We start from the raw sequence: 23,280 nt of genomic DNA, 5'->3' as shown, positions 1-23,280 counted from the left end.
GCTGCTGGTTTCCAGCCCCCCGGGCAGGCCAGCTGAGTAGGCACATTGTACTTATGGTTTACAGCATCTTGCTCACACAGCCTTCCTTTCCCCTTTCCCCTCTCTGTAGATCTAGTCAGAGGAAGGGCAGCTTGGGGAAGCCAGACCAGAGGGAGCTGAGTGAGAATCTGGCAGCAACGCAGGGCTTGGCCCACATGATAATGGAGTGCAACAGACTCTTCCAGGTACGTCACTTGCTGTCGTGAAGCAAAAGCCCTGAGCAGCCTGATGTAGGTGGCCTGCTTTGAGCAGCCATTTGGGCCAGAGCCCTGCAGAGGTCCCTGCCAGCCCAGCTGTTTCTCTGAGCCTGTGAAAGGGGTGAGTCCTGCTGACTCCAGTATAGAGAAAATTACTGTCATTGCAGATTTTACCACAACTATTTGTAAGGGCTGTGAGAGCATTCCTCCATTTCTCCCTCCAACCCCTAACTGCTATGGAGGTTTGACTCCCTGGGCTTGGGGCCAACTCAGAGACTACCTGTGGGGCAGAGGCTGCCATATGCTCTTGCAGGGAGGCCCCAGCCAGGGACGACCATCCCTTCTTGTGGGAGCAGGTTGAAGTTGACGTTTTGCCGCTGGGGCCTGGCTGGAGCAACAGCCATGCCTGTGCCTGGCCATAGACCCCAGTAATCTGGACCTGGACCTTGACCCACAGACTGACTTCCCGGCTTGACCTCGGCCTTTCCTCGTCATTATGGACTTGCCTGGCGATCACTAGACTGTGGCTGATCCTGATTGCTGTCACTGGACCTGATCCTGACCTCCCCTCCCTTGCTGACTCACCTTCCTGGCTCAACTGATCAGACCGCATCACCATGGATGCATCTGATGATCTGGACTCTTGGCTGACCCTGGCTGCCATCCCTGGCCCAGCTCAGGTACTGTGGGACTGGGCAACTGCCCTGCCAGCCCTGTTATCCCACTCAACTCCCGGCCCCTTTCCCTCAGGGGGCCGCCAGCCCTTGGTGCACCCCAACAGTCAGCTTGGGCCTCCTCACACTCCGCTCCAGCACCACGGCTGCACAGGAGCCGATGCCCCATGGCTCCCCTGAACTGGCACATGGCCCTGCCCCAGGGCACCCCCAGCACTGAGCCCCCCAACCAGCCCCTTGCTTCTGAGTGACACCCACCCCCCCAGCCCAGCCTGGGGTCCGATCTCCCCATGGCATCAGTCCCCAACCTGGCCAGGGCTCCTAAGTGACCCCTTCATCCCCAGCCCAACCGTGGGTCCCCATTTCCTCAGCAGTGGCCCGAACCCCTCTGCCCAGCCCTGAGGCCCCTTGGGGTGCCCTGATGCTTGCCTCACACCCTACAGTCAGCCCTGGCAACATAGGAGCTGGCCCCATCGCTGACTGCATGGCCCCCTGAAATAGCCCCACGGGGACTCTGAGCTGCCCTTGGACCTGCGGACATCCTGCACACTCCTGCTACGACCAGGGCGCTTCATAAGTGCTGCTGATGCCAGGCCTGTGATCTGTGGGGCTGCTCCTCACTGAGGGGTGCCGGGGCCCTGCTGGTGTGCCCCCTGCCCTGCCAGGGGAGAGATTTGGTGCCGGCACCCAGGGACTGCCTGGAGAAGGCTGTCCTCCTTCTGCTGGTGACCTTGAGGAGAGCCTGCAGGCAATTGGGTGGGGCGGCCAGCCATGCCTGTGCCTAGACATGCACCCGCTGCTCTGGACCTGGACCCTGACGCTTGGCCCTGCCTGGTCACTGTGGGCGTTGCTGGCCATCGCTGGACTGTGGCTGACGCTGTTACTGCCACTGAACCTGACCCTGCCTGGCTTGGCCTCGGCCTTGATGGATGCACCTGCGACTGGGACTCTCAGTTGGCTGCCGCTGCCATTCCCGGGCCTGCCCTGCGTCTCCCTCAGGTACGGTAGGATGGGGTTCTGGCTGGTGAGGCACTGTCCTGCCCTACCCCATGGTACTGCATTCAGTGTCCCGGCCCCCTGGAGCAGCTGGCCCCTGCTGCTCCCTGACTCCATGGTGGGTGCTCCACAGGTGCCTGGCCTCTGCCTGCACCTGGCCCAGCCTTGGGAGGAGGGAGGGCATGGCCATGGCACAGGTTGCAGGTGTGTGCACATGTGTACACAGGAGGTGGTCAGGTAGCTCAGCACATGGTTTGGGCAGTTGGTGAAGCCCCCAGCACATACGGCTGTCGTGCTGTTGCCAGCGTGGCACAAGAGCTAGGTCTAGTTTTGTTTGTGGGCATTGTTCAGACAGCCATCAGGAACGCATGTTTGCACAGGTGTGTGCTCATTGAAGTGCCAGACCCACAGCCATTAGGTGCTAGGCACTGTCTAGCTGTCATAGCCGAGCCCTCCCCCCCAGCTGTCTATATGGGAAAGAACCTGGGATATTAGATAGATAGATATGTCTATCTTTTGTATCTCTCTGTATATACAGATATATATGTATATGCACTATATACACACACATGCATACACCAGCAAGCACCTAAATCAAGTGCAACACCTACTCTCTAATCGTAGCAAAGCTGCATTTCTGTGCTGCTTTACCTCGCATAGCAGAGCTTCCAACAAACCCCAAAGCAAAGGCGGGAGCCATGGCCTGCTGCCTTGTAGTTGGCCTTGTGGTTACTCAAGATGGATATGCACCCAGCAAAGAGGTTTGCTGACTCTATAGGGATTCAAAACATGGCTGCTGCAGGGAAAGGCATTTCCCTTGCGTCATCCTCTGAGGGAAGGTAGTTAATCAATCTGCTCCCTCCCCTGGGCTTCCTGCTCCTCCAGGTAAAACTGCTGCTTGCCTGCCTACCCCAGCATTGCTGGCAGCTGATGGTGCTGCTCCCACAGCATGCAAACTAACACTGCTGTCCTCTGAGAGGCAGTCAGGAAGCCACCCCTTTTTTGAGGGCTGGTACAGGCCACCTGCACAGGGCAGTGATGCAGGTGTGTGTCTGCTTGTAGGTGGTACACCCCACAGCCTGTACTCCATTGTCCTGGTAAGTGGTGTTGCTTCACACCTCCCTGGTGCGTTACATTAAAGTTCAGTCCTTGAGTGCGATATTCAATCTCTTTTGCAGGTACCCGACTGTTGCCTTGATCAGCTAACAACTTCCATGAGACAAGCATGCTGAGCACCAGGGCCTTGCACTGCTGGGCTGCAGTGAGACTGCTTGGCTCCCTTGAGAGCTCTGTGCTCTGCTGAGGGATGCCAGAGATGACATCAAAAGCTGGGTGATCTGCTCACACCTGGCAAATAAGGTAAAGAGGATGGCAGGAGTCATCAGAGTAAGGTTGGCTGTAGGAGTGTGGGTGACTGTACTGTGGTTGGAGGGTTTCCTGGAGGTGCTCTTGGGTGTTCTGAGTTCTCAGTCCTTAGACTCTGCAAACTGAAGCAGAGCAGCCCTGGACCTGGGCCTGTGGGGTTTGGCTCCTGCACAGGGAATTGCTCCAAGCTGTGCCCATGGCACCTCTTGTCTGCCTCTGTACCTGCAGATTCCGAAGCCATGCTCCTGTTCTCTCCTTTTCTTACTTTCCTTCCTTCCTCCCTCGCCACCTCCTTTCTTTCCTTCTTCCCTTAACTCCTCCTCCCCCTTCATTCCTTCCTTCCTTTCTCTCCTAAGGGGGTGCTGCTCCCCTACAGCATTTTCCCTTACCACAACCCCACCCCAACAGACAAGAGACATCTCCAGTTTTTTAGTCCCTTTATTGTCACCCCACAGGGCACAGCTACATCCTCTGCACAGGCTTAATCCCCAGGATGTCGAATCCTTTGGCCATGATGGTGGCAGTGGCTTCGCACAGCAGCAGCCTCCACATGTTCACTTTCACGATCTGGCCTGCAAAACACCAACGGAGGAGCTGGAGCAGCTGTTCAGAACAACTAACGCCGCCTTCCCCAGTGGAACCCCATCTGCCCACAACCTGGCCCTGGGCACGCTGAGTCCCCTCCCATTCTCCCCAAGCCAGGCAGACCGACCAGCCCTCGTGGTTCCAGGTGCCTGGTTGCTTGCAACTCTCTACTCAACCCTCCTGCTTCACAGGCAGATGACAACACAGGCTGTGCCAGCCACCTTCAGTCCTCCCACATGTACAACACTTGTTCTGCAGCAGCAAGTAGTGTGACAACGGCCTTCCCAGCACAGGGAAATGCCCCGCAGATCGCCCGTACCGTGGTATGTGACACAGGCACATGTAGCACCCCTAGGCCAACACTCACCACTCTGTCTGTCCTTCTCAACGCAGTAGCAGTTGTCATAGAACTCAGTGAAGGTGGTGGCCAGCTCATAAAGGTAGTCACAGAGCGTGTGCAATAACAAGTCCTCCAGGATCTTCTGCAAGATCTCAGGGAACCTCAGGATGCACTTGCCCAGTTTCCACTCCTTCTCATGGTCAAGGATGAGCACCTCCTCCCGGGCTGCCTTCCGCAGCATCTGCTCGTCAATATTGGCCAGGCGAGCAATAGCCCTGAAATGATCCAAAATACAGTCTGCTTGTGAGGGTCTCACTGCTCAACCTGCCCCAGGGCCAGTCTGTAGTTGGTCATGTGTCTGGCCTGTCTCAGGGCTAGCACAAGTCACCCACTGATCTCCTCACTTGCCCGGTCCTGGGTTACCAGGCCAGAAGAGAGCAATCAGCCCTGGGAACACACGGGAAGGCACTGCCCTTGGAGCGATCCAACAGGGCACTGCAGAGGAACAGGGAGGGATGTGCTCTGGGCCCATGCCTCGGCAAGGACAGCTGATGCTGCCAAGCAAACTGGGGCTCAGGGTGCCAGAAGAACTGTGTGGGGTACAGTGACACCTGAGATAAGCAGCTGCTGGAACACACACTCACCCCTCTCCAACCACCGAAAACTTCTAATGGAATTACCAGAAACTCCCACAGTTCTCTCCCTGCTAGCTAAAAGCCTGGGATGCATGTCACACAGAGGAGCCCTGTTTCAGATAGCAGGGGACACCATTTCCAATGACAAATAAAATCTTGCCTATGGCACATACCAGCGTAGCTGACTTCTCTTACCAACTACCCCTAACAGCACTGATGCAACTAAGTCACCCCTTTCCCCACATCTCCCTTTGCAATAAAGATGCAGAGAGTATCAGAGACCAACTCCAAGTGACTCCCAGCACTCAGCCTACCTGATCCGTGTGAAGGCATACAGCAAATATGCAGCTGTGTTTCCTCGGTCATCCAACATCTTGTCAAAGGAGAATACATAATCATTTAGTCTGTTGTGGGAGAGATCTGCATATTTAATACATCCAAAAGCGACTGATGTCTGGGCAGCTTTCAGCTCTTCTGCTGTGAGGACCTGTTGCAATTTCAAAATAGGTAACAGTCATGAGGAAGAATGCTACGTGGGCATCACAAACCGCAACACACAGACAGCCCTGGCCACTCAGCACGGCTCGAGGAAAACCCAGGCCGCTGAGGGGATTTTACCCACATGGTACTCAGTGAAAGGGTCACACCCCTTTCCACCTTGGGGCACCAGACAACCCCTCCTGCACCCCTCACTTCTCTTGCAATCAAATGGCACTGCAGCCCTGCCCAGGTAAGGCTGACTCCCTCTACATCTGAAGGCCCACAGGACCTCTGTGCCCCATGATGTACTATCTGCCATACAGGTTTGACGCTCATACTGTGCTCCTGCTTCTTACAAACTGCATGTACACATAAGAAACACGTGGCCTCCTACCCTTATAGCATTTTGGACAGTCCAAGCACTCATAAAACCCCTCTCTGGTGGAACAGTGCCCTGTCCACCAGAACAGTGCTTTGCCACACAAGCACAAGTGGCACAGTGGCACACAAGTGGCAAAGCACTTTGTGTCCGAGTCATATGAGCCCTTGGGAGATAGTCAAGATGTTTTTTTCCTGTGCTTCCTCATGTTCCTGTTTAAAAAGGGACCTTTCACTTTCACCCTACGCTCCGTAGCACCAAGGAGCTGCACTTCCCAATTCCACTGCCTCACGCAGTGCTTGGACAGAGTTTGGTCGTTCTGCTCCATTCCATGTCCCACACTGTCCGGTTCTCTCCAGGCCATCAGGATCCAAGACAGACAGAAATCTCATTAAGCAAAGGGCTTCCAGCAAACTCAGCCATAGCCTCCAAGGGAAAGGGTGAAGCCTGATGCCAAAGCCCCCTGCAGATCCCCAACCATCCATCACCAGAAGTCACCGCTAGCCCAGCAGGCCAAGGCTGCAACTTTATATTCTGCCACCACTTCCTGCATCCAGGGGGAGTCACCACTGTTGCCATCACACCAGTGAGACCTGATGGTACCTGCAAGGCCAGCTACCCTGCCAGGCCCAGTTCTCCTCCCCCACCCTCAAAAAGCTCTGCAGTACCAGCCAGAGGCCAGCATGCTGCCTGCTGCTCACATTTTCTCACTGCTTTGTACTCAGGGATGCTCTTCTTTACCCATGACAGCACCTTGCCTGAACTGCCATCAAATAATCACACTGATTGCGTACACAACCCATGGCATCTCCTGGGCGGTTTGGCAGTGTCCATATTCTCAGCTCACATCCAGAATGCGGAAACCTTAAGTCTGTAAATAAATCTGGGAAGTTCTCAGGAAAGATAAGCAATTTGTCACAACTACCTTGTCCCGTTCCTTGTCTTTCAGCTTGTCCATGGCTCGTTTCAGCCCTTCCTCCAGCAGATCTATAAGACGCACTGTATCCCCTGAACGAGTTTTGAACTTCTTCCTGAAAACACACAGTCAAAATGACCACCTGCATAAGAGGCAAAACACTCCCACAAAACATGGGAATCTCAGAGAACACCCATGGGGTGGCCAGGAGGGGTGACCAGGAAGGCTCCAACAGTCAGAACTGTCCCAGTTCCAGACATTAGGCAGAACACAATACCCGTGCCAGACCCCCACCCAGCTCAGCAAGTCACCTTTCCTTTTGTACAAAGCTACAGCAAAACCACCCAGTCTGCAACGGCACGTGACCGTCAGAGCACACTGGTTTAGCCACACCTTCACAGAGACACAAGAACAACTCTGGAGCACAAGGGCCTGGCTTACAGACCAGGACACAGGGGTTCTTTTCCCAACATTCGTTTCATCCACCATGAGGCAGATCAACAATAAAGGAAATCATGGCCTTTACTGCTGCCATCTCCCAGTATTCACATCAGCTTCCACTGTACTTCCACCAGCCATTCCCAGTGCCCCTCCCCAAATGCCAGGCAGCAGAAGCCAGGCCCAAGAGGGAACCTGACCACAGCACCAGTAACTATGTGCATCAAGGACCATGACACACAATGAAATGACACAGTTACGAATAGCAGCATGAATGCAGTGCCCCTTTTTTTTTTTTGACATGCCACATACATACTTGTCAACAAACAAGAGCAAGTCTTCTGCGTTCACTGAAACATCCTCTTCAGAGCACATACAGAGAAAAAACTACATCCAAAGACTTACTTGTCTTCTCCAAGCACCACTCCAAATGCGGCATGGGCCACTCTGGTTACTTTGGGATCATACCAGCCAATCATCTGTCCAGCTGCAAACACTGTTTGTAAATGCACCGACTGCAAGGAACAAATACCAACAAATGGTTCTCAACCCACTCCACCAGGTACAGTTTTCTTCCCAGCTTTATCTCCTTCACAATGAGACTTAAAATGTTTCTAGCTCCACAGAAAAAATTCCACTTCAGAAAGTTCAATGTTTCAAAGAGTTTTCCTGGCTTACAGAAGCAGCAACTGGCAAATTCCCATCACTGCTCAGATACAGAGCTGCCGACCTTGCATCTCCCCAGGTAAGGAGAGACTCAAGTACAAGCAGTACAAATCTCATTCCAGATCTATTGAGATTTAGGCTTCACCCACCTCCAGTACTAACTGGGTCTCTCCCTAATCAATCAGTTCTAGGGGCTCTTCATGGAGACCGCCAGCCACCAAACTAGATTCACCATTATACTGAGAAGGACAAGAGTAAATATACCACACTAAAAACCCTATGGCATTCTACCTTTGTTACTGTTGCATCTATCATTTAACACACTTTCTGATGATCTGTACCAGCAGTGACAGCAGAGGTTGGCATACTCACCTGGCCACTGTCAACAACATAAATAAGGATATCAGCCTTCTCTTCGCACAGCCTGTGTTTAAGAGCAGCTAAGTCAGATGTGTCATATGTGTAACCTCCGTCTGATTTCATGATCGTCAATGGGACAGGGAAACCTGGGACAAACACGATCTTCCGGCCATCATCAACCTGGACAAATCCTAGAAACGCAATGGGAAATATTCTGTGTCATATTGAATTTGTCATATTGAATTTGTTTCAGCACAGGCAGAAACACTTGCCTTCCTGGATGCTACGAAAAAGAAAAGGTCATGCACTCACATTATCAAATAATTAATGGCTCAAAATATGAAAAAAACTAAATGAGAACTCCCTTGCCAACCTAGTCACATTCTGTACTGCACTTCCATAACTTACACTATGCACAAGGAAGCAGATCTGTACAGATCTGGCCTTACCAGAACAGACCTAATTGAATTTAAAAACTCCTGTCACTGGCATCCAGATCCACCTTTACAGCCACAAAAACAGCATCACAAAGTATGGCATTAAAGCAACAGAAACTCTATGGAGATGCAATGAGGACTTAGCACAAAGTCTTTCAGAGATAAGGCTAGTCAGAACTCTTCAGATGGTCACATTCAACAACTGCCAAATCTAGACAGGAAACACATAAAACCAGATACTTGTTATGCTCCATTTGGCTTCTTGCCAGTTTATAAGTCAACATGATTCAAAAATGCCACTGTCTTCACAGAGATTTCTCAGACAAAGTTCCCATACAGGCACAACACTAAGACCAGGAAGCCTGTCATATATCGCTCCTTGACTATCTACTAAGGATACAATAAAATCCAGTACTACCTCATGCTATTGCCTACAAATATCACAGACAAACTGCTTTTGGCGACAGCAAGAAAGATTCAAGCTTTCTGGAATGAAACATACAAGAATTAATTCTGCTAATGCTCCTCTGGGAGGAAACACCACAAAAGGTCCACTCAGGAAACGTGGCTGAAAAAAAGAGCAAGAGTGGGGAACATGCAACTTCAAAAACATCAGTCCTAAGCCTCTCTCAAGAGGAGGGAGGTTACCTTGCTCATCCTGACAGCTGCAGGAGTTCTGACTCTGAGACCAAAAGCCTCACCTTTATCTTCAAATTCTTTCACGATGTCTTTCATCATCTCATGGTAAAAAGATTCTCCTCTCTCTATGAGTGTGATGTCCAAGCAGTTGTAGATTTTCTGGAACTCTTGAGGAGGGAAACAGAACAAAATACTTCCATTAAATGCACACAGTGGGAATTATGTTTACTAACGGGCACAGCAAGTCCCTAAAGGCATTTTTAATCTCTTGGTGAAGCCATCAGACTAGGACTCAGGAGACAAAAGATTTAGCTGAAAGTCTCCACAGACAGCCCAGTACTTTGGTTGTATTGGCTTTTTTCTTTAAGCTTCTCATAGCAGTGTGGCAGTGATTTTCAAAAGGAAACTAGAGGACGGACTCAGACATAAAGGTGAGGAAAGCCACACTGTTCTACTGCCGAGACGTGTTTCCAAATCTGGCAAAGTCACCTTTCCGCGACACGTCACAGATCAGTTCCCATGCTTTAATGAAGTCTGGGTTTTTGCTCTGCAGCAGCACCACACATTGGTAGGCACGTTTCTTAAATTCCTCCTCTGTGTCAAACCTCCTCTTGGATTCCTACGGTAAAACACACTACATGAAAAAGCACCTTTTTCTCCCCTGAAACAAGCTAACATTCATAACAGGCTCTCCAAGCATACTCATCTCAAAAGACAGAGAGGCAGCATGCTTACAAAGCCCTTTAATCATGCCCCATACAGACAATGCAATACCAGATACTGCAATTCATAACCAGTAACAGGTTATTGCAATAATCTATTAACAGTGATACAATTCTTTTGTTTCTCCAAAACTACGCTGCAATTTGTAAAGCTCCTCAATCTGCTTTTCAGATGTTGACATAAGTATCACACTTATTTGCTACAAATACCTTGTAAAAGGCTTGGAGATCCCCAATGGGAGGAGAAACAGTTAAGTAATCCGGAAATTTGTCTTGGAGGTGAGCAATGAGCATTCCAAACTGGGTGCCCCAATCTCCTAAATGGTTTAACCTTGAAGCAATCGAAGAGCACAATAATAATGATTTCTCAAACATATGCTTTAAAATACACGCATTTAAAAAAATATATATCCTAAAAGAAGAAACACACAGAATATCAGAAATCAAAACCAGGCAAGCCCCCTCAATTTCACTGCAATGAAGCTGCTGCCCATCTTGATTCCTAACCCTGCTACACTTGCTCAGCTTAGTATCTTACTACACATAAAGGATTTTTTGTTATGTGCTTATAAAAAAAGACCAATACAGACCAAAGCATAGAGTTAAGTATTACATAAATTTAGTCAAACAAGCCCATCCCACCCAAAAATCAACTCTCACCTCAAAACATCATAACCTGCAAATTCAAACAGTCGGCACATGCTTTCTCCAATGATGGTAGAGCGCAGGTGGCCAACATGCATCTCCTTTGCAATGTTAGGGGATGAAAAATCCACCACCACCTTAGACACAGTACCAAAGGAAAAAATGAATAAAAGGCAGCAGTCATTACCACACCCCATGTGTTTAATCTGTGCTGGGGGGGGGGGGGGGGGGGGGGGGGGGGGGGAACAAAGCTCGCCTTCACTGACCCTCACACCCTCTTTGCTGCCAACAGCACACAGCAACAGAGAAGGCCCAGTGGGGGACACCAGAGCAGGCTTCCAGCCTGGGGCTCTGCTGTACCTGCCCAGCAGAGGGTCAGGGATCACTCCCAGACTGACCTTGGCACAACACACCGTCCCGGGTGAGCCCTGTCCCTCACTCACCAGAGACCACATCGGGTACATACGGGCTACCCCATGGCCTCCAGTCCCTAAGTCACATCCCATTTACTCCCCTGTAACAACCAGCTGACATGGACATCTGCTCAGCAAATCACTTCAGGGGGGAATTTCAAAGCTACCTGCAGTCCAGCACTTTTCATCTATATGGGAGCAGGATGCCTACGCGCTTACTGCCGTACCTTTTTCTTTTTGCCAACAGTTGGTGGTTGAACTCCATTCACCAATAAACTGCTCAGCTGCTTTGATACAAAATCCTTTCTCAAGTGGACGTTGATAAAACCTTTAGAGGAGAAAACCAGCAATGAGTGCTGAAGCTGCAGAAGTGCCTCAAACCACTTTTTGTTTCCTTCCCCTTTGGATTTCTGTTTCCTCGCATCAAGGACAAGAGCATATGAAGTTAGCTCGACAAAACAAAAAATTTTTCCAGCAACAGGACAACAAAGCTGTCACTAGAAGACAATTTCTGTTCCCAGATTACAAGAGTCTGTTTCACACCACTATAGCCTTTACTGTAGGAGTTAGATTCTGCAAGCTAGCCCACTGATATAACTCCTTTTTGCACTGTCACTCAAAGATGAATTTATAAAAACATTTTTTTATGAGAAAATAAATAATCTTGCCAGGGCTTGTAGAATGCAAAACCAAATCCTGCTTTGTCTCCTTTGTTTAAATTAATATCCTAAAACATAGTTACACCTGGGATAATCCATGCTGTGGAAAAACAGTTTTACTTCTCCTGCTTCACAGAGCTAATAAACAAGCTTCTGCCCAAGTACTCGAAGGGCTGTGCCATGTGGTTTTTGTATTTATGCTGCAGCCCTAAGGAATAGGAGCCCTTGTATTTCTTCCTGGGTCACAGGGACAAAACAGATGCAGCAATTAATAACCTCCTTGCTATTCCAGCATCTCAGTGCTGAGAGGACAAGGTCTCCTCACCATGCAAGCAAGAGCAAGAAGGGCATATCGATTTCTGCTGTGATTTCATGACTGTGGCCTGATACCCATCACCAATTTTCAAAGGGGAAAAGCTGGTCCCTTAAGGATCAGTGGAAAAATTGCTAATTAAAGGGCTCAGGATTGCACTTGCCAATTCTAATAGGTAGATTTTCTGCTTGCTGCACAAGTCTGAGGGCTACAAAGCTCACCAAGACAGAAGAACCGAATTCACCCTGTAACTGCAGTTTTAAATCACAAAATAGTTGAACTCAACTCAGCTTCCCTGATCACCACCCAGTATAAAATCACCCTATCAGCTTTAAAACATACAAAGTGTGTAACATGAAACTATCTCACCAGGACCGGCAATTTCAACCTTCTCAATGCATTCATTGGCAGGAATATTTTTCGATATTTTCTCAGCAATTTCTCTTGGGCTAACCTTCTGTTCCTTAGTTTTGAGCAGTATCTGAAACACAACAAGAAGATCAAGTAAAATTCAATCCTCCAAAACATTCCACAGAGTGAAACAGAAAGCATAGATACTGCGGCATTGAAAGATCCTCATGATCCTTTAGCTTCATAATGCAGACACACACACACAAAAAAACATCTCTAACAAATTTTACAGATTAGACCAGCTCTTTCTACACAGCAGAAGTCTAATTAGACCCAACATGTTCACTCCCTGCTGCTAAGGACAATTAAAGGGTAGCCCCTATGTCAGAAGAAAATCTTCCAGGGTCATTTTTCAAAACCTCTTTAGTGGTTTGGCAAATTTGTATTTCTCTAAGCTAGAAAGAGGGACAAACTCTTTAAAACTCAATATAGCTGGCACAGTCCTTCACGTTGCTTCAAAGTCTTGTTCATCAGTCTCACAGGTATCCTCAGCTCTGCCAGCATTCGTATTTGAAGTTTTGAACTGTGCATACAGTATATGCTGAGTGTGGTTTCAGAGCAAGTCTGCTGATTTATGGTTAAAAGCAACCAAAGCAAACTGCCTTCTGTCCTACCTTAGACTCGAAGTTAATAAATAAATAAATGAATAAATAAATAAAATCCAACAACCCAAGCAACCAAAGATAATCCTAACACTGCCCAATTTTCTTCAAAGTGCATCAGAAAAACTGCTGGTAATGCAGCTCTCCTTTTCCCTCCAGACATAAATGGCCCACTATGAGGAACTCCAATAACACGATGCAAGTTTAGCATGTCCAAAGAAGAGCAACGAAGCTGGTGAAGGGTCTGGAGCACAAGTCTTACGAGGAGCGGCTGAGGGAACTGGGGTTGTTTAGCCTGGAGAAAAGGAGGCTGAGGGGAGACCTTATCGCTCTCTACAACTACCTGAAAGGACGTTGTAGAGAGGTGGGGGTCAGTCTCTTCTCCCAGGTAACAAGTGATAGGACAAGAGGAAATGGCCTCAAGTTGCACTGGGGAGGTTTAGACTGGATATTAGGAAATTTTACTTCACTGAAAGGGTTATCAAGCATTGGAACAGGCTGCCCAGGGAAGTGGCTGAGTCACCATCCTTGGAGGTATTTAAAGGATGTTTGGATGAGGTGCTTAGGGACATGGTATAGTGGTGGTCTTGGTAGTGTTAGGTTTACGGTTGGACTCGATCTTAAAGGTCTTTTCCAACCTATATGATTCTGTGATTCTGAGTTCACATACAATGATAGAATCAGAATGGTTTGGGTTGGAAGGAACCTTCAAAGATCATCTAGTCCATGATTTCTCTGCCCATTCCCAAAGCATCTTCTCACATAGCTTTTTGCAAATCTTAGAGAAACACCCTTTAGGAGGATTCTGCAAGCTAGCCCAACTTGTCCCTTGCAAAACACTACATTCACACTGTATAAAATTACCACAGCTATTTGTTTTTGAGGACAGGATTTTCCATTCTTACTGTGACATATTTGAAAATCTATTACCTCACGCCCATCAAGGCCACAGAGAGCATGTACCTGTTTGGCAATTCAGAATTTACACTCACTACTGCTTGTATTTGCTAACTTGCAGGCTGCTGCAAAATGTGACTTCTACTTAAGTTTCAGCTTCCTGTTTAACCTGTCATACAGTTGATCATAACAGGATCCGTACAAGATGGTAAAGGCTTAGAATGGGCAAGAAAATAAAACCTCTGTAGCCTTTGATGCTACTCAAAATGCAAACTACAGGAAAAATAAATGCAAAACCAGATTACGGGCACGTATCTGAATCGTTCCAGAAACAGTCACCATACTCCTATTACTCTAAGGAGCAGGCAGAGCTGCTGGCTCAAACCCCAGGCATTAATATGCTAACGAGCTCCCAGGAAAACAATATGTATTTGTGAAGGCTGTTTCCACATGAGCGCGTTGCAGGGAGAGGCTGCTGCCTGGCACGTACTCATGCTGCCTGCGAGTCAGGGCACTTCCTGCTCCTCTGGCAGTCACGGTGACAGGTGTTCCCACTCTGCGCAGGGGACGCCCTGGGGGAGCAAGGCCCTACCGGGAGACGTGCACCACAGCCAAGTCCCTAAAACTTAGGCTGACGGAAAGTACATAACCTGCTGCTCTCAGAGGTAAACGACTGCACTGCATCCCCTGGCTCTGCTGTGCTGATACACTCTGAGTGTGCTGCCATGTGTCTGTATTGCCAAGCGCAGGCCCAGCTTATACAGCGTGCCTTTCCAGGGAACGAACTCTATAGCCAAGCCCAGTACTAGGAACTCTTATTTACCAGTACAGCTGACAATCTGGAACTTGAAACCCTGGCTTGAAGGGGACCATTCAGACACCGAGTTATGCAAACAACGTCAACACTGAGAAGCCAGGACTGCTCGAGAATCCCAACTGTGACTTAATTGGGGTAAAGCAGCGGTCAAAAAAATGGCAGAGCTCCGAAAGCCTGTGTCAGTGCAGTCACCCAGGGTGCTACTCTGGATGGAGCCCAGTCACAATATACTAACGAGACCAAGGGAAGACGACACGTATTTGTGAGGGCTGTTTCCACCTTGGCACTTCAGACCAAGAGCCTGCTGGCTGGCACGTATCGATGCTGCCCAGGAGTCAAACTCATTGTGGCAGGACAACAGACATAGTGGCTGCACATAACAACCTGGGAGAGTAGAATTCCATGTGTGTCGGTGCAAGTTTGATGTCAAGATTATCAGTCTAATAGATTAATAAAGGTGAACTGACAACAGAACACTTAAAAAAAGGCTTCTGTTGAGATTGCAAAATAAAAGATCTGTAATTACAAGTCTACCTCTTCACTCAAAGGCATCAATGCATTGAAAGTTTGGGCACTTTAGCACCTAAGCCAGAATGCACTACCTTCTTTCTCCCCCACCTTCTGGTTTTACTTCAGCACAATCCCAAGCCCACTGAGTAACTCCTGAAGTGTCTCTTACTCTGTTTGGGTCCTCTTTGACCAAGTATCTTCCAGAAAGCAGCAATGCCATAATTTTCAAAGAAACTGTTGATACTAGCCACGTTAAAAAAACCCCACTCCTTCCTTTGCACGCACGTAACAGGTGTTCTGTAAAGTGGAACCATTCTTACAGTTGCCTGAAAACCTCCAAGATCAGAACATCATAACAAAAAACCCCACGTTTCCTGCCTTTTGCTCAGTTAAAAGAAAACATAGATGCCACCCACCATAGATGTGGGGATGCTCACACAGCCTCCCCTCAGCAAATGCTTGGGTAACAACAGCCAATAAGACAGGAACATGAGCACAAGAAGTGTGTGGAATAGCACGCTCAAATCCGTCTGAAAGAGCATTTGTCACAAAACTGAAAATGCTTAAAGGAACACAACAACAATCAGCCAAATTCACCTGTAACCAGGGAATTAACAACAGACTTAGGAAACAAAGGAGTCAGCTAAAGCAGTACGAACAACAGTTCCTGAGCAGTAGCCTACACCTGGTTGGACACTGTGAGAAGGTGCTTCATGCACACCATAGCTTCTGCGCAGGCCCAACAATGACCCATGCCATCAGGTGCCACGAGTGGCCTGTGCCAGAGCTCACGGAGGGCAGTTCAGGATGCAGGACACAGGGACCGGGGCACAGAGGGGAGTGCCTGGGCCCCTTCTCACTGCCATGTGCGTTAGTGGGTGGTAGGAAGCTGCGGCACCCAGGCCAACAGGACGTGTGTGCAACCAGGGGAACCCACACTCCCAGAGATGGAGCACATGTTTGTAACCCACCTGCCCTGTGAGAAGCGGGGGGTGCACACATAACTCTGTGCAAACGTGTGTGGGGACATCATACCTTCCTGGCGTTACAGAAGAACATTTAGAGATTTGTAGGTGTTTATCAACATTTTCTAACTGTCCAGAACTGTGATTTATTGTTTTGCTGATGTTAGTTCCAAACATACAGCTCAATAATTGGTAGTTAATTGCACATCATTAGTAAATCAATGCAGCACTTAAATCCTGATTTGATTTAGATCCCACAAACTGAGCAGTTTTTCTGCATGACGCTCATGTAACTGTCTCATACCAGTCATCTAAACAGAGGTTTAAAGGTCTAATCTGTGAAGGCCAATGCTTGCCCTAAAATACCGTTAGATACTCACTGAATTCTCAGCCCAGAGGCCTGCAACAAGTCTGAAACAGGTCCAATACTGCAGCTCTTGCTGTGCTGTCTATCACTTAGCTTCCAACAGACAACATCCCCATTTTTTCCTCTCTTTGTAATACCGTTCAGATTTACCTGTGTTATGCCCATGGCACTGTTACACTGGTAATCCCCAAATTTGGGCTGCTGACTTGGTGTCACTACTAGTGGAGGGTTTTCTAAATCTGGGTAGGCAGCCTGAATAGCAGCTCCAAAGATCTCCTGAAGACAGCTGTTGATATTAATCATGCTTTTTGCTGTTTTACTTCTTTCTTCTTGAAGGCTCTGAAAAAACAAAATCCAGAAGGCTAAATTCACAGCATCTGAGGAGCCGTTACATCCCACTTTTTTCCTTGGCTGCCTGGCAAAGCATGGCTGACAGATTTGGCTGACACCTCTAGGCAGAGGAGCAACATATACAACATAAAAATCATGTGATTCAAGGGCTGCTTCTCCCTTTGAACATCCCAGCACAAACATTTGCCCTGAATGCAGGGCTGCATTACTTCTCAGACCTTTGCCAGTGACCCTGGTAGGATCACTGGTAGGATCCTGGTAGGATCCAAACCTCAGCTGGGCTGCCCGTTACATGACTAGCCAAGACTTGACAGTGTGGGCTTATTAAGCTACTGCCATTTTTCATAAAGTAGTTTCTGTTTAAGGAACCAAGAAATATCTGATGTGCCACCAACAATTAAGGTGTCAGAATGCAGAGTGACCACACTGTCACACATCACTAGTTGTAACAAACTGACATCATTTATTTAGCTTGTCTTAATGAGAACAAAACCACATGCTACAGCATTAAGTCTTTACTCCCTTACCTTTTGAAGGAAATTTAACCGATACTTAAGTTTTGCGTTTTCGTCTCGCAACCCTTCCAAACTCGGGGAGACTCCCAAGCATCCAAAGTTCTTCAGACGCTCAATTTCCGCAGTTAACAACTTGATCTCGCTTTCCTGAAAAGCAAATTCAATTGTCACACCGTAATTCTTGGAGTGGGGGGACAGAAGGTGAGGAGCTGCAAGATCTCAGATACAGTTCTAGTTTTGCCTCATAAAGGTAACAGCAATGACATGTATGTTTAAAGGTGGTTTATATTTGTGTCAGAAACAGGGATTCTGAAGCATTCTTAAAAAAAGTCAGTGAGATAATAATCTCATAATATCAAGACAGAAATGCAAGAAAGACAACAGGTCATGCTAATGAACACATTCCCAAAATAAGCACTTTCTCCAGCTTTTTCAGTCTAATAAAGATGTCAAATGTTTTGACTTAAAATTCCCTAAAGCCTCCTTCAGCCAGTTTCACCATCTCATAGGCCACAGTTTCTCTTCCAGAGCATGAAACCACAATCACTCACACAACCCCAGCAAGCTCAAATGCCAATTGGAGACAGGAATGCCAAGAAGTACAGTGTGCTGCTTCGTAAGGGAATTCATAGGTCCATTTCTGTAGCATGCATTCACTTCCGCCTTGCCACACCACCTTTCCTTCCCTACCTCCAGCGTGGCTTCTCCCTTAAAACTGACATAAGGCATTTGGGAGCAATTAGGAATTTCAGGTGGACCTCTATGCTCCAAATACACAAACTTCCCCGCGCTTCCCCATGCCCCTCCAGAATTCACAGCCCGGGGCACAGGCAAATGCTTCAACAGACACTCTTAGCCCAATGGTTGGAAGCTGCTGCAAGGAGCAGTAATTTTCCTCGCTCCATTGCCTGAAGAAACCAAACATCTGAAACTTCTTCTCTGTTGTCCATCTCTTGTCCTCCCCCATCATATGCTTTGTGCCCATCAGCCACAAACCTGGCTCACAAACAGAAGTCTGGAGGCTATTGAAAAATTTAAGTGACCCAATGCCACTATGGAGAGAGAGGCACCTAGGAGCACTCCCCACCCTGGCTCGCCAGCCCCTCACCTGACTCATTCAGGCTCTCCTCTACCAGAACTCCCACAGCAGGAGGCAGCTATTATTGTAGTCAAATAGGCCACCAAACATTATCAAAAAGGCTTATTTACTTTGTTGCTCTTGAAACAATCAGAATATTTAATTAAGGAAAAAAATTGGGCCATCACATTTTCTGGTCTTACGTGTCCACCTGAACAACAGCTCCCACAAATGCCACTGTAACTAACTGCAGATGCTCAAAAAACCTAAGCTGAGCCAAAACCATCTTAAGATTGGGCTGTTTGTGGAGCAAGCTCAAAATAAGTACTTTTGAGGTCATTCTTCAGCGTTCAGCACGCTTTGCAGCCTCAAGGTCTTCTCTGCTACAGGAGAACAGGATGCTTTCTGCAGGTTCAGATGTGAAGGAACAGGACTTTGAGAAAAAAACCCACCTTTATCAAAACCTCTGGTTTGGCATTTAGCCAACTAAAATCATTGAACAGCACTGCTGTATCTCAAAAGTAACTCACTTCAAATAGTGCATCGAAGCTTTTCCTTTTGCAGTCTATTCTTTTTTTAACTAAGGCAGACCCCCCCAAAAGCCAGACTGTTTTTCTCTCACATACATATACATACCTTCCCCCATATAACCAACAGAAAAAATATTTATTTTCTACTTTTCTTACTGGCCTGACCTGGTAGCATTTCATATAACTTACAGACTCACTTGAAAAATTTTCAGACTGAACTTCAAGTTTAAAATAGCGCAAGAGAGATTTCATTGCATTACTTTACAGTTGTTTCACTGGAAGTTTTTGCTACAAACTGACTTAAAGGAACATCAGAGCAAATACATGCATAACTCATCCCCCCCTCACCCTAGAATGTGCTTTAAGAAAAGCACAAAGGTATGTTCTACTCTTAATACCACATTATCTGTAAATTCTGTGTCCACCCAGTATTACCTTCTCTCTAGCAAAGTCACCAGCTTCAGGACAGGTGAGCAAGTCAGACCCTTAGGAGAGTTTTGCATTGAGGACAAACATTGTCCAGATCCAGAAATTTGCATTCTGCTTTTGAAATTAAAATCACTACATACCCAAGCCAACAAGCAGCTCACATTTATTCTTCCTGCATTAAAAGATTCCCCCAAAGCTATAGCCACCAAGATATTTCAGTACCATTGTCAAACTTTTCAGAACAGAAATTCAATTTGGATTTTCCTCCATAATCACAGATGCCTCTGGCCACCCAAGTTAAGAAATGCAGGAGGCGAGATGACCAGTATCTTAGTGGAGCTTCTTTCCATATTGTTAGAATACAAGAGAGGATAAGGAAAGAGGTTTATCCATGTGCATGAGAACCCAGAACAAGGGTTCTCAGGCATCACCGACCCCTGGGGCAGGCATCTGGCCCAGCTTTTCCCACACAAATATAGGGTGACAACTAGCATCCCAATCACTTGGATTTGGCCAGGAGGTAAACAACTCTAAAACAATGCCACAGTTCAGTAAGTCTCATCTACTTCTTTCCCATGACTGCACCAAAACAGTAAATCCACAGCACAGACACCTGCAGATAGGAGGCATTCAGGCTGGCTCCATTTCAGATTTGACTAAGCCCAACGTGTCATGCCAGACTAGCACAATTTTCCTATCATGTTTTGTGCTCCTCTTCTGCAGAAGGTTTCCTTAGCAGTCTTTATGTTACTTGAGTGTGAACTGAAAGCAAAAGTTTCCCACGGTGGTCTAGCTGCCTGCTGCTGCCATTTAAGTCTCCCTTTTTGTGCTCATCAACAGCTCATACAGATGAGGGAACGAACTTTTCATTCAAAACCACCCAGAAAAGCCTGAACTCAGCAATGATTACACCGAGTTCCAAAATCAATGGGGTTAAGATCACAACAGCTGGGCTGGGACAGCCGCACAGCTGAGTACAGCTAACAGCTCCAAAACTGGCAACAAGGGCACCCTGGTTCATGGGCCAGTCAGGAAGGGAACACCACTCATGACCCTCCTCTCTCTGGTGACCAGTGATAGGACACGAGGAAATGGAATGAAGCTGCATCAGGGGAAGTTCAGACTGGAGATTTGGAAAAGGTTCTTCACTGAGCGGGTGGTCAGTCACTGAACAGGCTCCCTAGGGAAGTGGGCATGGCACCAAGCCTGTCAGAGTTCAAGGAATGTCTGGATGATGCTCTTAGTCATATGGTTTAGTTTTAGGTAGTCCTGTGAGGAGCAGGAGTTGGACTCAATGATTCTATGGGTCCCTTCCAACTTAAGATATTCCATGATTCCATGACCCCCGCACCCATAACCATGTTTCTGAGCTCTCCTGGAAAAAGGTCTTTAGACATTCACATGTTATAAACACCCCTTATCACAGCAACCTGCAATAAACCTAATTCTCTAGCAAATCACCTATGAATGCTAGATGTTGTTAAACAGGTATTATAAACTCCACATGAAAAACAAACTACTACATTAAACTACAGATACCCCTTGTAACTCCTCTCTCACAGTACCATCCAAGTGAGGAAGGGAGACAACGCCAATATACCTCTGATCTACAAAATGTGTACCTGAGAAAAGGAAGGAAGAAGCTGCTGTTCAGGACATAAAGTTTCACTCCCTGGATTATTCTACCTGCACAGCCCTGGACATATCACAACTTGTCAGTAAAGGGTCATACCTGATGACCACCTCATGAGAAGCTGCGGGAATTACATGAGGCCATGCTGACATCTCCAATGGCTCTTTGGTCAGCTCAGTACTAGAAATCTTCCCCTCACCTGTGAATACAAAAAAACTATAGCTTTTTCAATAGGACCAAAATAATCCTTACATTTTCTCACAGCACATAAGAACGTCTTCCAAAGACCCCACTGAATTAACATGAAAAAAACAAAAGAGAGAAAATGGCCTGAGAAAGCACGGCAAAGGGGCCACAGCACCTCTCTTCCTTCCCCTCCTTCTTGCCTCCTGCACAGTTTTCTCTCTGCTACTATTCCACGAAGCCTTTGCTGAGCTGGCTCAGTGCAGTAACTTGGCAGACACTCGTTGCTCTTTATTGGGTTATTTTCCCAAAGAGCTAATGATTTCTGCCAGCTGGCTCACAGAGGGCTCCTCCAGGGCATGCTGGAGCTGGCACCAGGAAGCACATGGCTGGGAGTGAGGTGACAAGGAGATTCAGGCTCAATAATTCCACATGGCCTCCTTCAGCCTCCTGGAGTTAGAGAGCTGAACACTGTCCCTCCTGCTTTGCTTCAGAGTGACTGGAATTTGTTTATGGACTAAAGACCAGACAGCAGTGACAGCAAAGGGAGAACCACCTTACCAGAATACCCGAGATGCCCTTCCTCTCCTAGCAGCTACAAAGGAGAAACACAAAAACAAAGGCAAAAAGGAGTTGCAGAGACTCAACAGCCAGATTTATTATCTCGGTATTTTATGGCAGTGCTTATTGTATGTTTGAATTGTGAGTAGAAAACATATTGAAAAGTTGCTTAAGAACACGTGTGTACGATAGGCAAAAGCCACAAGCCAAAGGTCCAAAATCTCTCAGTTACGTGCTCTTGGGACAATATGTGAGAAGTTAACCTGTAGGATTCAAAGTTTTACTGAAGCTGCCTCTACGCTCTACTGTCAATATCAGTCATTGGCTAGAAAAAACCTGATAATTGGATTATTCCTTTTAGTCACTGAAAAGGGAAAGAATTATCACCATTTTTTTCCCCCAACCCTAAGCACTTCACAGCTTCAATAATCCTGTTTGAGAAAGCCAGGACCGCCGTTAGCATACCTGCCCTCCAACAGGTCCTCCGAAAGCGCTTCTCTGGCTGCTCTGGGCTCCCAGGACCCACCGGAGCCGGTGCTGCCCCTCCCGAGGGCAGGACACCCTTCTGCCCACTGCCCCGCCTGGCCGCAGGGCGATTCTCGCAAGGCAACCACAGCGAGCAGCCAGATAAAGTAACAGCACAAACAGCTAGGGCGGCAACACACAAAACCCTGTCTGACATCTTTCTGTTGCCTTTTTTGGGGAAGCTTTTTGCAGAACTTCATCTCGAACCCTCACCCTCGCTGAGAAGTGCCATGAGCTGAACCACGCTCCCTGACCGCATGACACAGGGCCTCAGGAACGAGAGAGTGCTTTTCTCCACTTTCTGTCTCAAGAGAAACGCCTGTTTTGTGCCTTTCTGTCCGAGACCAGCCCTCCGCCCCCCTGCACCCCCCGAGCGCACGGCGGGCCCCTCGCTGCTGCCCAGAGACCCGCCTCGGGCTCCAGGTACTGCTGAGGATTCTAGCCAGAGCCGGTAGCTGGGGAGCCTCCCCCCGGCCGCACTCGCCCGCCCAGCGAGCTCGCCCGCCACTTGCGCTCCCCCTGAAAGCCCCAGGGACCTTCAACGCCTTCCCCGACGGAGGCCTCCGGGACGTGCCGCCAGGCCCCGCTCTGTCGGCGGCCGGGGCGGCCCGCACGGAGCCGATCCCGCCAGGGAGAGCCGCCCGGGCCAGCGGGGCAGGGGCCGCCCCCGGGGTCGCTCCGGCCGTGCCGTCCGCCCTCCCCCGCCCCGCCCCGGCCCGGCCCCGCCCGCACCTGCCGTGCCAGCCGAGCTGCGGACTGCGCCACGCGCGCCTCCATCCTCGAGCGGCCGGAAGCGGAAGTGCGCGGCGGAAGCACGTGGCGGAAGCAGAAAGCGTAGGGGAGAAGCTCGAGCGCGGCGGCAGTGCCCCCGGGCGGCGGGGAGGGCCCTGGCAGCGTCCTGCCTCTGACGTCACCCCCGGCACGGGCCGCTGGGAGCCTCGCGCGCCCGGCGGGAATGGCGGGGCCGGGCCGGGCCGGTCGGTGTGCCTGGCCGTCTGCAGCGGCGCG

The 23,280-nt window shown here is 48.6% G+C and overlaps 2 protein-coding genes across 4 annotated transcripts in view; one reads left to right on the top strand and one right to left on the bottom strand.

Annotated features, from left to right (window-relative positions):
- Nucleotides 1-1,975, top strand: part of LOC142413652 (rho GTPase-activating protein 7-like) — a 52,301-nt gene extending 50,326 nt beyond the window's left edge. For both annotated transcript variants that reach the window (XM_075509990.1, XM_075509989.1), the window contains exons 10-11: nt 110-224; nt 694-1,975. In XM_075509990.1, the coding sequence (XP_075366105.1) occupies nt 110-224; nt 694-711 (133 nt within the window). In that variant the 3' untranslated portion in view covers nt 712-1,975. The remainder of the gene's footprint in view (nt 1-109; nt 225-693) is intronic.
- A 1,716-nt stretch (nt 1,976-3,691) lies between these two features.
- RARS1 (arginyl-tRNA synthetase 1) lies at nt 3,692-23,080 on the bottom strand. 2 transcript variants are annotated; one of them, XM_075509931.1, is made up of 16 exons: nt 23,005-23,068; nt 21,103-21,202; nt 17,346-17,480; nt 16,618-16,806; nt 12,268-12,379; nt 11,154-11,254; nt 10,529-10,650; nt 10,079-10,199; nt 9,636-9,765; nt 9,209-9,313; nt 8,083-8,261; nt 7,450-7,559; nt 6,616-6,721; nt 5,146-5,318; nt 4,224-4,471; nt 3,692-3,843 (listed from the first exon to the last, which is right to left on the bottom strand). In XM_075509931.1, exons 4-16 carry the CDS (start codon nt 16,768-16,770, stop codon nt 3,734-3,736), a joined length of 1,770 nt encoding a protein of 589 aa, XP_075366046.1. In that variant the 5' UTR covers nt 16,771-16,806; nt 17,346-17,480; nt 21,103-21,202; nt 23,005-23,068; the 3' UTR covers nt 3,692-3,733. The 2 variants fall into 2 exon arrangements, with proteins under 2 accessions (XP_075366046.1, XP_075366045.1); XM_075509930.1 differs by lacking the exon at nt 21,103-21,202 and having other exon boundaries at nt 23,005-23,080.
- Nucleotides 23,081-23,280: the final 200 nt, after the last annotated feature.

The sequence above is a fragment of the Mycteria americana genome, chromosome 8 (genome assembly GCF_035582795.1).
Source record: "Mycteria americana isolate JAX WOST 10 ecotype Jacksonville Zoo and Gardens chromosome 8, USCA_MyAme_1.0, whole genome shotgun sequence".
Lineage (NCBI taxonomy): Eukaryota > Metazoa > Chordata > Aves > Ciconiiformes > Ciconiidae > Mycteria > Mycteria americana.
The sequence above is the reverse complement of the archived record's forward strand: the minus strand, read 5'-3'. Positions and strand labels throughout refer to the sequence as shown.

Bases quoted from the DNA above. Each gene is read 5' to 3' on its own strand.
- RARS1 (XM_075509930.1), bottom strand. From the start codon at position 23,049: ATGGAGGCGCGCGTGGCGCAGTCCGCAGCTCGGCTGGCACGGCAG. The intron at 16,807-17,345 runs GTAAGGGAGTAA...TTGTTTTTTCAG, and splicing joins GGTTAAATTTCCTTCAAAAG to AGCCTTCAAGAAGAAAGAAG. The intron at 11,255-12,267 runs GTGAGATAGTTT...TCTCCTCTAAAG, and splicing joins GGTTGAAATTGCCGGTCCTG to GTTTTATCAACGTCCACTTG.